This window comes from Solea solea, chromosome 2 (assembly GCF_958295425.1).
Source record: "Solea solea chromosome 2, fSolSol10.1, whole genome shotgun sequence".
NCBI lineage: Eukaryota > Metazoa > Chordata > Actinopteri > Pleuronectiformes > Soleidae > Solea > Solea solea.
Genome location: NC_081135.1, coordinates 1,401,903 through 1,420,356, shown reverse-complemented (window position 1 = coordinate 1,420,356; position 18,454 = coordinate 1,401,903). Strand labels below are relative to the sequence as shown.

At 42.7% G+C, this 18,454-nt stretch overlaps 1 protein-coding gene across 5 annotated transcripts in view; it reads right to left on the bottom strand.

Annotated features, from left to right (window-relative positions):
* agap1 (ArfGAP with GTPase domain, ankyrin repeat and PH domain 1) overlaps positions 1-18,454 on the bottom strand; it is a 100,734-nt gene that overhangs the window by 77,517 nt on the left and 4,763 nt on the right. For 2 of the 5 annotated variants that reach the window (XM_058616934.1, XM_058616943.1), the window contains exon 1: positions 1,407-3,342. The exons of 2 other annotated variants lie outside the window; for them this stretch is intronic. In XM_058616934.1, the coding sequence (XP_058472917.1) occupies positions 1,407-2,658 (1,252 nt within the window). In that variant the 5' untranslated portion in view covers positions 2,659-3,342. Of the gene's footprint in view, positions 1-1,406; positions 3,343-18,454 lie in introns of those variants that run through there. One more of the 5 variants, XM_058616952.1, reaches the window with a different exon arrangement.

The following is an 18,454-nucleotide window of genomic DNA, read 5'->3' as shown; positions in this document are numbered from 1 at the left end:
GCTAGTTCATCTGTTTCGTCTTCACCCGCATGCTTATGTACATTTTTGCACGCACGTGGACATTTGTCGAAAAAAGTGCAGACATTTGTGTGAATCAATGACATGTGAGTTGACCGACCGAAGGCTCCGCCCAATTACGAATACAAAAAAAAAACCACAAACAAAAAAAGGTTTGTCGCAACTTTTTTGAAAAGATTCACGCAGATCTTTAACAATTTTAACAATAATATTTTCTAATGTCTAAAAAAAACAAACAATGACCACTTAAGCAGCTGGATGCTAACAACATCTGGAGGAAGACACATCTGTGTGTGTGTGTTGTGTGTGTGTGTCCACTTTAGAGCAGAACTTCCTCTCTCGTCATGTTTTCCATGTGGTCCATGGAAAGAGGATGCTGCTGACAGGGTGTGTGTTGTTTGCGTTGGTGTAAATGTGTGTGAATGCAGATAAAAACATGCTGTTCCTCACACTCACACACTCAAACTTCTTCTTTTCCCTCTCTCTCTTATTTTTAACACCTTTTTTTTCCAGCCAGCCTCTGTCTCTGGATGTGTTCCCTTCCTGTTTGTGTGAGTTTTCTGTCAAGGTGCGACAGCTTCACAGACTCCAGAGTGAGATATTTTCATCTCCTGATTCATTCCCGTCTCGCTGATGCGTGCATTCACACTTTTTTAAAATATCCTTTTTGTTGCGGAGACTGAAATCTTTTCATTCTCAGGATAATGAAAGACAAACAGTGGCGTCTGTTTGCGTCTGACACGGTCAAACATCACCCTGCTGTCCAGAACAAACACACACACACACACACACGCTGATCCCTCACCCCCTGCTGTTTCAGCCAGGACAAACACTTCTCTACCTTATTTAAATCTCGTTATGTTTCTGTCTCATGTTCACAGAGATTCTTCAGGTATTCACCAAGTTTAGCCACTTTAAAAAGGACTAAAAAGTGAATAGAATCTATGTCAGTTTATGTCTTAATCTCACTGTTAGACAGACTTTTCCAACAGTTTGTAAACCACTCACTCTCCCACACCAAAGCCCATAGAGACAATCAGTGATTTTACATCACAGCACACAGGAGTTGTTGATCCACTGCTGCCTCCATCAATAAGTTCAAATGTTTTATTTTGTCACTTCAGTGTTTAAAATCCTTCATTCAGATTATCTTCAGTGACACAAAGTGACCACAGGAGGCAGCAGCGGACCAGCAGCTCCTGTGTCCCCACAAGCTTAAATCACTGTTTTTCTCTATGGACTTTGGTGTGGGAGAGAAGACGAGGTTCAGAGGCCAGAAAGTTGACACTTCTTGAGCCCCAAAAGATCAATAAATGCAAAGAGCCACAGATGGACAGGTGACATGTCACCTGACAGGTGAACACAGACAGACGCACACATGCTTTTACCCTCAGTGCTTCCTCCGTTCATGCTCTCTGTGCTCGACTGCGACAGCATCGCCCTCCTGCTGCGTCGCAGTGAGTGGTTGGTGCTGGGACTTCCCACCGGCGTGGACGTGGACGCTCCGTCTCTCCTGGAGAAGATCCCGCTGAAGAAGCGGACCAGACGCCGCTCACTGGAGCGACCTCCGCCTCCCCGCAGCAGGAACCCTCCTGCTCCCGGGGAGTCCTTCTCGGCCGACAGCCGCAGGAGGTCGCTGTTGTCCAGCGTCCGGTTTTTGTTGCCGCGCACTCTTTCCCAGCGACTCAGCTCGGACATGGAGTCGGTTTTGTTGAGGACGGCTCCGACCTCCAGTGTCCTGCTCTTCTCCCTGGTGAGTTCACGGTGGCGGGAGGGCGGTGGCTCAGAAACAACCTCACCGGCGGCAGCACCGGGCGGCGTGGAGTCTCGGCTGATGCAGCCAGAGCTGCTGTGGTGTTTGTCTTTAGAAAGCGCTCGCAGGCGCAGCAGCTCCACACCGGTCCAGTGTCTGAAGCTGAAGCTGCGGCGCAGCAGACCTGGTGGCCTCTTCAGAGGAGGCGTCTCAGGTGATGGAGCGTCCCCGTTACTTTTAGACTGCGCTATCTTCAGAGGAGGCGCCTCAGGTAACGGAGCGTCCCCGTTACTTTTGGACTGTGTCATCTTCATGTCACCGTTCAGAGGAACAGCACAGCTTCTCTCCTCAACGCTCTTTGCTTTCAGGAACCTCTTCTTCTTGTTCACGCCTCCGTTCTCCACAGCAGCGTCTGTTTGTGGAGTTTCACGGCAGATCTCTTCTGAAGTCCCTGCTTCTGGACTCTTGCTCTCCCTCGGAGTGTCCAGAGGGAAGTGTGCTGGAGCTTCTTTAGCCTGTTCTGCTAGCGGACTGGTAGCTTTATCCCTCAGCTGCTTCCTGGCCATTTTCAGCCTGCCCAGCTCCAGCTGCCCCGTGCTGAACGTCCTGAAGTTCCTCATGTAGCCGTGTGATGAAGACGACAGCTCCTCGGACTCGTCCTCCACCTCCCTCAGCTCCTCCAGCAGGCCGCCGCGCTGCAACTCCACCGAGTTCTCCCTCCTGAATGTGCTCACCTTTGGGTTCTCGGCTCGCCGTGGAACCGGACCTCCACCGTCGTCGTCCAGACTCTCCCTCTTCACTAAGGTGAGGGAGATGCGGTAGACAGTTTTCCTCTGCGGAGTTCCTCTCTCCATGCTGTCAGAGCAGCCACTGTCCAGGAGGTACATCCCTGATGAAGAACCACACTCCTCCTCCGCCTCAGCTCCACTTTCACACTGAATGATCCTGGAAATCTTGCTGCTGTTTTCTATAAACTCAACTCCTCGGACAGAAACATGAGTTTAAACATTTCCCTCTGATCCAGATGTGCAAAACAGCCCGGATTTTGACACAGGAAACACATTCCGTGGTCTCTCCCAGAGGAATTTAACCGGCAGCTCGTCGTCCACTCCACTGCTGGTTCACAGCAGCGCTCTGTCCGGCCACATCAACACACTCCAACCCGAGCAGAGGAAGTCTTTATGACGGCGAGTCCTCGCTCCTGAGTCCTGCTCTCAGATCCAGATCCTGCTTCGGGATCCACCACTCCATTACACACAGAGTGAGGGTAAATATTATTCTAGAGCGGCGTTCAGGACGGAGCCAGAGCCGAGTCTCCCATTGTGTGTGTGAACATCCCCCGCAGAGCAGCAGCAGAGCAGCAGCAGCCGAGCAGCCGCCCTCACCTCCAGCCTCAAACCTTCTTCTTTTGTGATTCAAATGTCGGTGGGAGATAAAAACACAGGAGCAGAAGAGTGTGTCCACATCCACCAACTACTCTGCCTCCAAACACACACATACACACACACTCACATACACTCACAGAGAGAGGAGCAGCAGCAGCAGCAACCACCGTCCCAGTCCCTGCTCCGTCTGAGCTCTTCACACACTCAACACACACACACACACACACACACACACACCAACCAACCAACCAAACACAGCAGCAAGGGATGATGGGAAAACACGGGGTGGAGTCACTGCAGAGCACTGGGCTGAGACACGCCAACAAGATCACGGCACACCAAAGATCTTTAACTAAATCAGCATTTTCTCTGCATCATTGATTTTTGACTTTATTACCATGATAATGTAATGCCTTTATTGTTGTCAAAGTCAATAAACTGAATAAAATGTTAAATTTGTTACGTATATTGTTGTTTCTAACAAAATCAAGAGTTGAGGTAAACATAAGTGGCAGCTTGTATGTGTTTTTATTATTATTGTGTCATGTTTAAGGCTGGGTGTGCACAATTTCTGTTTTAAAACAAAGAAAATCCACTTGAGTTCCACTTGAAATCAACAGTCATTCATGTCATGTTTTACTGTACTACAGATTCACAGTATTGATCTGTTAAATGATGACTTAATATTGTGACTTTTCCATGAAAATGTAGTATAAACATTGGTATTTACTGTAATTTCTATGGTTGCTACCGTGGCATGGATTACAGATTACATTCTGTTTAAACAAAAAGTAAAATAAAACAAATCTAACTAGCTGTTATGTTGCTGGTTGGTTTGTCAGAAATGCTTTTGTCGCAGTGGTGGAGGAAGAACAACATCCAGTGAAGCAGAGGAAATCCACTCCATGTTTTACAGTGTGCCTGTGGTAGGAGGTGGAGCCACACACACACACACAGCTAAACTGTCAGTCATGATTAAACGTGACGGATTTGATTACCTGTGTGGGTTACAGCTGAATTATTGATCAGCGCGTTTAGATTAAATTTGAAGTTTACTGTCAGGATGCATGACTTTCATTAAAGTAACAAAACAGTTCCATATCATATGTCATCATATATAATCTAAATTAAATTCACCAGGCAGTGACGTCATGGTAACCTCAACATGAGGCAAATTAAAGACAAAACGTTGACTAAAATAAATAAAGGGTTAATGAAATTAAGACATTTTATTGATTCTATGATTAAAATATAAATAATACTTGATTTTTGCTTTAAAGGGTGTGAAAAGTATCAAATATAACTATAAGATCATCTTATTGATTCTTTTTTTAGCAGAATGATTTCATCAGAGCAGGTCGATGATGTCACGACGACGTAAAGACAATAAAACATGGATGCAAGTGTCGCAGATATTGATTGGTGTTTACAGTAAAGTGGAAGGTTCCTGTGTCACCATAGCAACTGTGACATATGACACCATATTATTTAGGATGATATGAGTCATGTGACCTACTCGATTAGTGACCGTCATTTTCTCAGCACCTCCCTTCATCTCAGAGGAGGAGTCTGGATGGTAACCCCACCTCCTCCTCCTCCTCCTCCTCCTTCTCTCCTAATCCTAACCTCTGACACCTGGTGGATTAATCCAGATTAGAGAAGCAGCTACTCTTACTAACTTTCTTTTTTCACCTCAACACACACACACACACTTTTCTTCAGTACGCGTGTGTCTCCTCCCCTCTGCTTCTCTGTGTGCTGAACATCAAACGCACCTTCGGGATGAATCCACCCGACAACAGTGTTGACGTGGAAATCATTGGTGGAGGTTTAAGTTTTCTCCACATGGAGATGACGGCGAAGTAAACGCCTACACTCGTGCGCTCGCCACGACATCAAACACAAGACCGAACCTTTCATCAGCATCTTCAGAGTGCCGGGAAGATGAAGCTACTGAAGACCACGTCAGAAACGAGACTCAGACTGATTCATTTCATATCTGTGATGAATGATGGAGGAATGTTCGAGACTCCTCCTCTTTACGTGGAGCTCGGAGCGTTTAAAATCTACTTCTATGAAGCCAGGCTGAAGTGAAAGACAGTCCACCGTGAGCGCAGCCTCATGTCTCCTCTGTCTGTCTCTGTAATTGTGGGTGAGAATAAAAATGTGAGCAGCCTGAAGTGACTGCTGACGCTGACCTGCCCTCTGATGAGGCGTGAAAGCACAGCGGTGGTGAGGTTTGTTTAACGGCTGCAGAGTAGAGCAGCAGGTGGTGTTAATCATGTTTTATCAGGAGCTGCAGCCTCCACACACACACAGAGGCTGACAGCAGCTGCAGGTTAGAGATGCACAGGAGGGTTAGACTGGGTTAGACTGGGTTAGACTGGGTTAAACAGGGTCAGCTGCAGCCAGCAGGTGAACACTCACCACTTCAGATGGAGATAAACGACAGACTGAATATTTATCACAGCTGAGAGATGGACAGATCCACGCTAGCTGTTTCCTTCTGTTTACACTCTTCAAGATCAGATTACACTAATTAATCCAGTCTTTATTCTAAGATTAGATAGCTAGTATCCTCCGTTTCCAATTTTATGCTAAGCTAAACTAACCTAGCCATTTAAACCAGCTGCTTTTCATCTGTTTTGAGTCTTTATTTCAAGATAAAATAAGATAAGCTATCCTTTCTTGTCCACCATGTATTTGAAGTTAAGATAAGCTAGCTGGTTCCCTTAGTCCCATCTTAATGATATGCTAAGCTAAGCTAAGCTAGGCCTTAACCCTATTAATGTAAATATAAGTTTCCAGTCATTATGCTAGGCTAGAATGAATTAAACTAGCCATTGGCCTCTGTTTTCACTCTTTATATTATGCTATGCTAATCTAGCCATTTCCCTCTGATCCCTTTCTTCATGTTAAGCTAACTACTTTAGCCGTCTTTCCTCTTTGAGAAATGAGCCATTTCCTCTGACCCTAAAATAATAAATATATACATTTCCTTGAGTTTATCATGCTTATGCTATGCTAAGCTGCTAAGTGTAGGTTAATATATGTCTCTTTAAGCACAGCCAAACGATTCTTCTTTATTCACAGATTAAAACATTTATGTTACCATAAAACTGTATATTTTCTGGGGGTTTTCCTTCATGGATAATTTGATTTATATCAGTTTTTATTTCCCTTCTTTTATGATACTGTAGTGTAAGTTTTACGAGACAAGATGAACGTATGAGGGGGTTTAAATTCAGGAGAGGAGAGTGTCACACTTCTTCATCTGCTGAGTCTGAAGCACATGAAATAAACATGAAGAGCAGCTCTGAAGTCACGCGTGTGTGATGCGTGACTGCAGAGGACGAGGAATCAGGCTGCGTGCACGTTACTACACCTTCAAACACATGTGTTAATGGTGTAAGGAAGCAGCATTTCTGCATTTACACTTTATTTGTATTTATCTCTTATGTAAAAATGGGTTTTTCCTTTTTATTTAATCTATTTGTGCAATTTTTAATTTAAAATTGACCTGCAGGTAAATTTATACTCCAGAGATTTATGAATTATTCATCAAACCAACTTTGCTAATTGAATATTTAATTTTAAAACACTGCATCGTGGACTCAGAAGAGCTGCCTGGGACTGCAGATGGGTTTAGAAATGTGAATGAAGTAGAATTTTTTTTTTCTTAAGAATCACACACACAAAAATACACACAGTAAACCTGCACAACAGGTTAAGCAGAAACACAGTTACTGTTACAGTCGTGTTTAACAAACACCCAGCGGGGAGCGCTGTACTCAAACATGGACAGGTTTGTGTCAGTCACACAGTCACACACACACACACACACGCACACACACACACACACACACACGTCTTCCACACAGACACACCGTCTTACACACACTTCTTTCCATCATTCTCTGCATCAAAGAGTGAGGAGGCGGCAGGAGGTACCACTCTTCTACACTCTCACTGAAAATGGGTCAGATGGGAGAGGGGGGAGGGCAGGGGAGACCGTGTGTGTGTGTGTGTGTGTGTGTGTGTGGTTTTTTTTTTTTTTGGGGGGGGGGGGGCTGTCAAGGTGAAGCCCCCTGCTGGCAACAGGATAAATGTCCACGTGCAGCAAAACTAAAAAAACTCATAAAAATGCACAAGATACAACACATGTAACTCATTTGTAAGAATTTACAATAGTTGAGGTTAATGCTAAGCTAACACCACAGAGCACAGAGAGAAGCCTTCGCTATTACAAACAAATCACAGCATTGATGACATGTTCAAAGAAAGGGGGCGGGACTCCATAAATGCCATGTCAAAGGGAAATGAAGGAGAGAGAGAGAGAGAGAGAGAGAGAGAGGGATGCTGTTCTTACCTGTGATGACACGCAGGACGCAGATGAAGGACAGGAGAGAACATGAGGAGACAAGGAGAGAGGAGACAATGAGAACAGGTTCACAACAACAGAAATACACCTTTTATCAGATTAATCAAATGTTCTCATGAAGATTTTCAGTTTCTTTCAGCATCAGTATCATCGTGTGCAAATAACAACAACAACAACAACAACACAAACACAGGTGACCTTCATGTGTTTATGTTGATAAGAACACAGGTGCTCAACCAGCAGAGGGAAGAAAGGAAAGGGAAGAGGAGACAAGGAGAGGAAAAAGAGAGGAAAATAAAGGAAAGCAGGGCGAGACGGAAATAATACAGGAAAGAGAGGGAAGAGGAAAGGAAAGGAAAGGGGGTGAGAGGAGAAAGGGTAAAGGAAAGTGCCCTGCCCCACCCTATATTCCAGACTTGGGGCTGTTGCCATGGTGACTGGTTGGGGCATGCACGGCTGACTTGATATGTGATACGTGTACGTGTGTGTGTACGTGTGTGTGTGTGTGTGGCATCTCTGGTTTTATCATGATGAGAAACTTTGTAAAGAAAATTTAAAGAAAAACAATCATTTGTTTGTAATTTAAAGTAAAGTATTTCACAGGATATTATAATAATGAATGTGATTAAAAATAAATGAACACATTAAAGACACTTTGTGTCCTTTATTTATTTTGTTATATTATGACAAAGAAAAACTGTGGTTTTTGCCTTGTTCTCATCTCTGCTGCAGCACAGATGGAGATCAGCTGATTATGAATTCATGAATTTCTGAAAACCATGAATACATCTCACACACAAACACACACACACACACACACACACAATGCTGTTGTATTTTAATCCCTGGCTACAATAGGAACCAGATGCTCGGCTGCAGGAGAGCAGCGCTAAAGCGAGGCAGCCGATTGGTTCAAGGCCAGGAAGTGAATAAGAGGAGGAGGTGTTAGGGGGAGAATGGCTGAGGGAGAAGGAGGAGGAGGAGGAGAAAGGCTTTTTAACCCAAAATAACATCAGAAATCACAAGCACTGATAAAAGTCATTATTTAAAATGCAGCATTAACAGCGCTAAAGTGATCAATAACACACACAATGTGTTCTGTCGCGTGGAGAAATTCAAATAAATACATGTTTTTGTACAGTGAGTGAATCGCGTGTGTGTGTGTGGCATCATGACAACATATGTATGCACACACTCTCACTCATACACACTCCCTGGAGACATCATTAGAGAGCAAAGAGAGGGAGGTGTTAATTATTCACAGCCCGCATGTGTGTGTGTGTGTGTGTGTTAATAACCGTGATTGATCCACATTAACACTGTGAGGCAGACACACAGCTAATGTCCTCGGGACAAAATGGTGGTTGTCTCTGAAACACTTGTCTTTTCTAACCCAAAGAGACAGATTTACATATGATAATATTCACTGAAACTCTCCACTGACTCTCAGCTGATCAATCGCTCCGATTATCAGCTGTTTAAACTGATCATTTCATGTGATTCTGTGTTCAGCGTCGTGCTGAGTCATCGTGAGAATGTACACCGACGGATCAATAATCAAAACAAAGCTCTTATTCTGAAAAACAAACATTCAACTTCCCTCTACATTCCTCCCATACTAAAAGACACGGCAGCTTGCTGCTGCCCCCTGCTGTAGAACTCCAAACAGTGCAACTACACAACTACAGCACAGTCATATTCTCCTCTAAACATGTTCTGTGTGGGTGTAACTATTCAATTTCACCCAATAAATCAATACTTAAGTGTAGGAAAAAAACAGAAAACTGACAACAAGGGAAAATAATTAGGTTAAATTTGACAAAAAATACAATTAAATGTAAATCTGTTCAAAAAAAATGTTTTCAGTTTAATCCGTGCTCTTTCACATAGAGCACGTTCCGTCAGGTCTCCATGGCAACGGAGAACAAACGCCTGCCTGTGCCGCTCGGCGTCGACACTCATGTCACGGAGCGACGACGGGTTCGATTGAAGACGACGACCGTGTCGAGGGGAAAACAGCTCTGAAGACTGAGCTTGAAATCTGCTGTGACACAGGGCGTCATGGCTTCAGTCTGCCATCAGGGGGCACTAATGACCAACTACACTCCTCTCTTGTCACATTGGAATTAAAGTCAGTTAATCAGTTTTTAAACTCTCAATGTAACTTCCAAGTTAAAAAACGACATATTCTCAGTGTGAAGAGAGCAGTTGTATCAAAACACTAATAATACAGAGATTTATCATTATTATCATTATTTATACTGTAAAAAAAACAAGTAACAAAACATCATGTGGATTTAATAAAACATGTCAAATAAGGTTACACAATCTAAACAACAACAACCTGAGAAACACATGTTCGTCCCTACACGTCCTTATTAAATGCAGCCTGCAGAGGGCGCCAGTGCTCATACAATAATAATTCCCACACTGAGATTTCCAGGATCACATTCCACTGTGCTGGTGAATATTTTATAAAGTGTGCGTGTGTGTGTGTGTGTGTGGAGCATCTACCAGGGACAAATGAGTGTAAAGTTTCTCTTCTTCATCCCCAGAGAGATCATCTCTGTTCATCTCTGACAAAGAGACACACACACACACACACACACACACACACACACACACACACACACACACACACACACACACACACACACACACACACACACACACACACACACACACACACACACACACACACAGTGAACCAGGCCACGTCACTACATTGTGTAAATGATTGTGTATTAATTCAAACACAGCGGTCACACAGTGACCTCACAGCTTCACCATCACAGTAAAATAAATTGTAAAAATCAGCAGAATGACAGAAACGCTGATGTTCACGACTGAAAAAGCAACGACATGCGAGTTCTCAGTGTCCGTTTAGCTCGTCCTGAAATAGCTGCGAGGTTGATGTGGAGAAGAATCCAGCGTCTGTGTGTGGCTCAAATTCAATTGGCCGATATCACGACGACAACCACCAGCAGCAGCAGCAGCAAATCTGTCTCTGTGTTAACGTCCACTTCTACTGGCCACACGTTTATCTCTGTGTGTTTTTATAACCAGGGTTCACACGCCTGAGGTGACGTCAAATTCAAGGACTTTTTCCAAGGACCACTTGCCTCAAATTCAAGGACTGAATGTGCTGACACAGCTCAAAATGGGAGGTCGATTGTTAGAGATTGTCTTCGTCCATGATTTCAAGGACCCCTGGGAACCCTGAAGAGCACGTCAGTGGCAGTTCTTTGTTGCACAAAATTCAACTTCCAAGGGCCCATGGGAACCCTGAATAAGGAAGACTGATTGTTTTCCTGTGGCGTACCTCAAAGCTCTATTCCGGGTCCTTTTTAGTTGCGTTATCAGGAAAATGTAAGTTCCTAACTAAATAATTATGATTCTCAATGTTATTGTGATGTTATGTAATGTATATAAGATATATAAGAAGAAGAACACACAGTGGGTGAGAAGGTTGATCCCAGACTCCTCTGCTCCAATTACATCAATTATCAATAAAATATTTATATATGGTATGAATAAGTTAGTTAAGTCATTTTTTGGGTTTTCAATTCACTAAAAAACAGTAAAAAGTGAACTTTTAAGAACAGATGTGATGAAAAATGAGATTAAAAACGTTGATTTTGAGCGTATGAAGTTGGCTGTTTGACGTTGTTATTGAACATCTCAGTTGTTTGTTGTCTTGATTCGACATCTGATGGCGTTCTCTTCTCTCTCGGCTTGTTGTTGGTCATTTTTTCCCTCTGGAGGAATTTGGGGCTTCCCACTCACACTGCATCTCACAGAAGCCTCATTTTTCTCCCACAGCGCTTTGTTGATGAAGGGATCAACTTTCCTCTCCTCTCCTCGCTCCCTATGGCCTCGTCCTTTCAAAGTCCGTCCCCTCGTTTCCTCTCCTCGTCCTGAATTCAGCTTTAATCCTCTTCCTCTCTCTTTCTTTCTTCTCGTCTTTGCTCAAACACGCAAACAAAAATCATCCGTGTGGAGCTTATGGCAGGTGTTTGTCTCACACTCACACTGCTGACATCACAGGGAAACAGCAAACAACAGAAAGGTCACACACAGAGAGACTGGAGGTGAGCCAGCTTTGCAGCACAGAGTGACTCATCTTTCAAACACAAGATCTTTGTGTGTGGACCAGCAGGAGGCAGACGGTACCGAGCTGCTGCTGCTGCTGCTGCGACCAGAGCCGCGTCACTTCCTGTGGACTTAATTATCCTGCAGCCATGACAACACACACACACACACACCTCTCATCCACATGTGTGTGTGTGTGCGTGGGACAAGGATGGAAAAATAAACAGGGAGCAGGTGAAGCAGCACTGATTCATCACCATCATCATCTCTAATTGGTTATTTCTGTTTCACAATACGACAACTTTATTCTGATCATATTTTCATCAATGATTGATTTTAACTCTAAATTAAGATGTGAAATGCAGTTGGGAATTCTGAAAACATCCAAAAAACTTAAGCCTTTTAACTCTGATAGTTAAAACTAACCAACAGCTCCACAATTTCCAGCTATTTTCTTCCTGTTTTCAGTGTTTTTTTGGGTCTAACTCCTCCCACAGTTCAGGTAAAAGGCAGACAAGGATTCCATTCATTTTCAAATGGAGAAAAGTAGCTAAAAAAATGCAAAATATTTGTTAATTGTCCTGAATAAGCGATAAAAAAGGGTATTGTTGACTCAGCATTCCTGACTAATGATACATTTTTGTCAGAATGGGGACACTGTACATCAAACTACTACTTTTTAAAATGAGTTATTTCATTAATAATTATTTCAGTTCTTTGACTGATGCATGAAGAAAACGAGATGAAATCATGAACTGATTGAATGGAAAATCATGATTGTCGTTGGGAAAAACATTCCTGTGATACTTTGCCGTCAACAGGAAGCATGAGAACTCCCTGTGTGTGTGTGTGTGTAAAACAGCATTAACCATGTTCCTGTGCCAGTGAATCTGTCCAGCTGCCAAAAACCAGCGCCCTCCGATCCTGCAGGGGTCAGCGCTCCTCTTCCCCCAACTACAGCTGAGGCAGATTAATCCTTGTGTACTTAAGTCAAGTGATTTATGAAGCTCGTGCTGGTGGACACACTGCTGTTTCCTGAAGGTGAAACTCTACACATTTAACCAGATCAGACATAAACCAGGAGACTGGAGACAGAAAGACACGTCTGCAGGTCAAGTGTGTTTGTCCTCCACAGCTCAGGACGACAGGAGGAGACGCTTTGAATGAGGGAGTGGAATAAAGGTCGACAAACACAGGATGTTTATAGATCAACACTGTGATTGTTTCTGACTTAACAGTTTAATGGAACGGTGTGATTGTGTGAGGAACTCTCCCCACATCAAAGTCCATAGAGAAAATCAGTGATTTAAGCTCACGGGGACACAGGAGCTGCTGGTCCACTGCTGCCTCGTGTGGTCACTTTGTGTCACTGACGAAAATCTGAAGGAAGGATTTCAAATTTTATTGAATAAGACATTTGAGCTTAGTGATGGAGGCAGCAGTGGATCAACAACTCCTGTGTGCTGTGATGTTAAAATCACTGATTTTCTCTATGGGCTTTGGTGTGGGAGAGTGAGTGGATTACAAATCCTTAAGCGTTCCTTGATGATGTGGTTTTCCTGTGTGCTGTGTTTAGGGCAGCAACGATTAATTGACTATTAAATGATCACTAAATTAATTAGTGAGTGTTTTTTCTTAATTAAAGTAGGTTTTCAGCTTCTAAGATGTGAATATATTGTGGTTTCTTTGCCAAAACTGAATCATTGTGGTTTTGAGAAACACTACTCAACATTTTCTGAAGCAAACAACTAATCGATTCATCCAGAAAACCATGAAACGGTGATTCGATGATGAGAATAATCACGAGTTGCAGCCCGCGCTGCGTTCACTGACCCTGGTCTAATTCAGCTATGGCAGCCGGTGGCGTTTGTGGAGTTAAATAAATTAGTCGCTGAATCATTTATCGGCGATGGAGGCGAGGCCTGGAGGGACAACGAGCATCTGCTTCACTCAAGACACTCTCTCCACCCTCTGACGCCTCCACCAGCTCCACGATCGATGAGACAGGAAGTGACATCCACGTCTCGGGGGAGTCGTATCCTCCACACCCACATCTTCCTCCTCTGATTTTCCCCTCTCATCCTCAGTAACCTGATCTCCTCTCTGCTCTTAATGATTTTATTTTCCTCGCGCACCGTTGTGTGTTGCGCTCAAGACTCTGTAATCTCACATTAATCTCTGTTTCTGCTGCAAATCAACAAGACACAGAACAAAGGAGACGTTTCAGGAGTGAACAGGACAGGAAGCTGAACTATTTTTACACCTGAATGAGATCAGTGTCCGAGCAGGGCTATTGTTTCTGGTGCGGCCGGTCAGTGTCTGGAGCTTCCTTCATAGTAAAGAGAGACGAGGGGTTTGTCCTGCAGCTGGACAACACAGCACAGAAACACACCGTCAATAACTCAGCTTCTACTGAGCTTTTACTGTTTCCCCCTGCAGTTTGTAGTCTTTAAGATGATTAATGCCAACAAAGGAAAGATAGAAATGCTGAAAACTCGAAAATATTCACATGTGGAAAAATGCCAACATGATGAGATAAAAAGTCAAATACGAGAACATTAAGTCATAAATGGAATAAAAACTAAGAAATGTGACTTCTAAGGGTAATAAATATCAGATAAAAAGTCATAAACATGAGATAATATGACATTAACTCACATCTGACATTTAACATTTGGAGGATTACGTCTTATATGTGAAATAAAGTCAAAAATAGGACAAACATTTGAGAATAGTCATCAATGCAAGAATAAAGTGTTATACATATGAGATGAATCTAAATTATGAGATTAAATTAGGAGAACTAAGTCATAAATATGAGATAAAAAGATTGAAATGCGACATAAATCAAAATTATGACAAACATATGCATAATGAGAATTGAAAGGAATAGACTTGATTAAAAAAAATCATAAATATGGCATCAAAGTCAGAACTATGAGAACAAGTCATCAATATGTGAGTAAAAAGTCATAAATTACAAATAAAAGACAGAATTATGAGATCGAGTCATCAATGTGTGAGTAAATATATAAATATAAGATTAAAAAAGTAGAAATTGCACATAAAAGTCAAAATTATGAGAATATAATTGCATGTGTGAGATTAAAAGTCAAAAATGTGAGACAAAAGGTCAAATGTGAAAACTGAAACTAAAGACAAAAGCAAACCCTGATCGTTTGACTGGGTTTCTCCGAGTCTTAAATCACACACGTGTGTGTGTGTGTGTTAATGACATGTATGACTGGTGGTGAGGCGTGTGCGTCCTCAGCAGGAGCGTCCACACTGACTTCCTTTCTCACAGCAGGAGTTTCTGTCGTGTCCAGCAGCCGTCCACACTGAGGACTTCATGTTCTTTCATCCAGAGTTTACAAACAGCCTCAGTTTGTCTCTGCGTGATCTGAGCCGAGTGTCCACACAGTGAGAGGAAGAGGAGGAGGAGGAGTGTGAACATCTCATTCAGCACACACACAGACACACAGAGTGAGAGACGGATACGTGCTCAAACGTAGTAAACAGAGCGAGGACGCTGCCGTCGACTGTTGAGCAGAGGATTGTGAACAAATGTTCATTTTTCCAGGCCCTTGAGCAAATGTTTCACCTCGAGGATCAAAGAGTGAACATCACATGTCAGCTGAATGCTTTTTCCCCCTCCCTGAGTCATAAGAAGAAATCCCCATTTCCTGTTTTAAATTAAAAAAAAACTCCATCATCACCTCAGGGTCACTGCCAACACGCAGACAACACACACACACACACACACACACACACACACACACACACACACACACACACACACACACACACACACACACACACACACACACACACACACACACACACACACACACACACACACACACACACACACACACACACACACACACACACACACACACACACACACACACCATGTTCCTGCTGCTGGAGACTATTTGAACCACCTGACAATTACAGCGGTGGAGTTAAATTACAATTTGTGTCAGTTAAAGAAAGAAAATAATATACATTTTTTTGAGTTTTAGGTTAATTATACCTAATAAAAGTCCGTAATGTGAGATTAAAAGTGGAAAGTGACTTAAAACGCCAACATTATGAGATTAAAAACATCTAATTTAGGTAACTTCTGCACATCTCACTCTGCCACACCAAAGCCCAGAGAAAATCAGTGATTTTAACATCACAGCACACAGGAGCTGTTGATCCACTGCTGCCTCCATCACTAAGTTCTAATGTATTATTTTGTGAATTCGGCATTTAAAATCCTTTGTTCAGACTAACCTCAGTGGCACAAAGTGACCACACGGGGCAGCAGTAGACCAGCAGCTCCTGTGTCCCCACAAGCTAAAATCACTGGTTTTCGCTATGGGGTTTGGTGTGGGAGAGTGAGTGGTTTACAGTTTGTAAGATAAAGACGTGTGAGCGTGTTCTTAAGATATCGTAGACTTAAACTGATGCAGGAGTCTTTTGTTCAGAGGCCAAACATTTATTTTACACCGTCTGAGTGTAAAAGATGCGTTGACAGCTGTGAAGAACCAGACGAAACAGATGAATAATAAATGAGTGACATGTTCAGGACCAGATGTTTCCACATAATCAAACTGAGCAGCTGCTTCGAATCAGAGTGAAGGAATCAGTTTAAAGCCTTTAAATCCCTGAGTGACAGCAGCGACTTCCTCCACAACAACACATCACATCTGGGACATCAACAACATCATCAATACGATCAATATCGTCATCTACACACTGACGGCTGCCTCTGCAGTGATCAATGACGGATCATAAGCATCGTGTTCAATACTTTCTGCTTCAGGACGCTCGTAATGTTGCAGTTGTGAAACATGTTAAACACATTTTCCCTCGTCTGATGTCACAGATTAAAACAAGATCCCCGATCATCAATCGTTATTGATTATTGCAGTAATTCCCCGTGAGTGCATCATCTCTGCACATTTCCGCCTCTTAATCCCAGCAACAGTCACCAGAGGAGGAGGATTAAAGGGAGCAGGGGAAAGTTGTAATCCACGACTAATCCCAGTGATCCCAGTTAACCTGCTGCACGGAGTGACCTCTGACCTCTGTCTGAACTGTGGCCGCAGCTGCACGCGCCGCCTGTGACCCTCGACCTGGACGCCAGCACGGCAGAAACGTGTGACTGTGGTCATAAATGTGTTTACGTAATAACTACTTTACAAACGCGAGGCAAAAACATTTCATTCATAAATATGTACAAAAATGTCAATTTATTATTTGTGACATCTATATTGAAGGAACCTACATCAAACTCAATTTAGGGCTGTGGCAATAAATCAATAATTGATTAATTGGTATTTAAACAAGTTTGTCACAAGTTTTGCTCCGTGTAAGAAAGAAATCATTAAAGCTGAATCATTTTGTTTGACAACATTATCGTTTCCAGGTTTATGGTTTATTTTCACTATTTTCATACATTTCATGGACCAAGCAAGTGCTCGATTAGTTGAGAAAATAATGAAAATATTCTTTAGATGCAGCCCTGGTTGAATTACGGCCCACAAACCAATAACTGCTCTCAACAAAAGTGATCATAAACATCTTATTTACAACTGCTTTAGAGTAAAAACTGTTTGTAAAAACAGAAAGATTCGATGGAAGGTTAAGTTACACACTGACTCAGCGTCCGGCAGAGTGATGACGTGGCGTTTTCCTGATTTATCTAGTGTGTGTGTGTGTGTGTTTTCCACCTGCAGAGCTGCTGAGTCATGGTGACGCTGGAACAGCAACAGCCAGGTTCATGAAAATGTACAAACACCACGACAACAACGTTTAAGACCGGTCACTGACATTATTACATAATAAACACACACTCCTCTTCATCATGACGATGAGTGTGTGTGACGCTGCTGACCCTCACTCCCTCCTTCACTGCTCTGCAGCCCGACGATGACTCACACTTCACCTCGTACATTAACACTGATGACAGAAAAATAAAAATACATCATGTTTGCAGCTGTGAGATAGAGGAGGAGGAGGAGGAGGAGGAGGAGGGTGTTCTGGACAAAGGGTGCAGAGATGTCAGAGTAATTTCCACACACAGTGAGTGAGTGAGTGAGTGAGTGAGTGAGTGAGTGAGTGAGTGAGTGAGTGGCAGCAGTTACGTAACGACTAAAAAAAACCCTCGTTTTTAAAAGCATCGCCGTGACGATTTCTTACGTAACGGCACTAAATGGATAATCTGCCTCCAGCTGATGCTTCAAGTACAACGTTAAATAAACAACGACAGTGATGCTGCGAGGTCGTCCTGACGTCTGATGATCAGCAAAGATATTCAGCGCGTAAACGACAAGAGTTAAATATTCACCGTGCAATAGCATTTTCTTTACTGTTAAAGGTCCCGTGTGTTAAGTGTAGTAAAACTAAAGATAAAACAATGATACTAAAGTGTACAATCAGCTGATTATGTGCACAGATTTTATTTATTTCCATATTTATTACAAGACACTGAACTAGAGCTGTGACTAGCGATTATTTTCACAGTCGATTAATCTGTCGATCATTTAGTCATCGTTTGGTCCATAAAATGTCAGAAAATGTTGAATAATGTTGATCGGTGTTTGTCAAACCTGGAAATGATTCAGTTTTAATCAGAAATCTTGTTTTAATCATGAAAAAAGCCTCAAACCGATTAATCAATGATCAAAATACGATTCTTTTAGTAATGGGTTAAAAACCTTTTAATTGAGTAATCGATTCACCTCTAGGAGCATCATTAATGTAATCATTATTTTTTTATAGGGCTACAAATAACCACTTAATTGATTGAGGTGTTTGAGTGTTTTTATAATA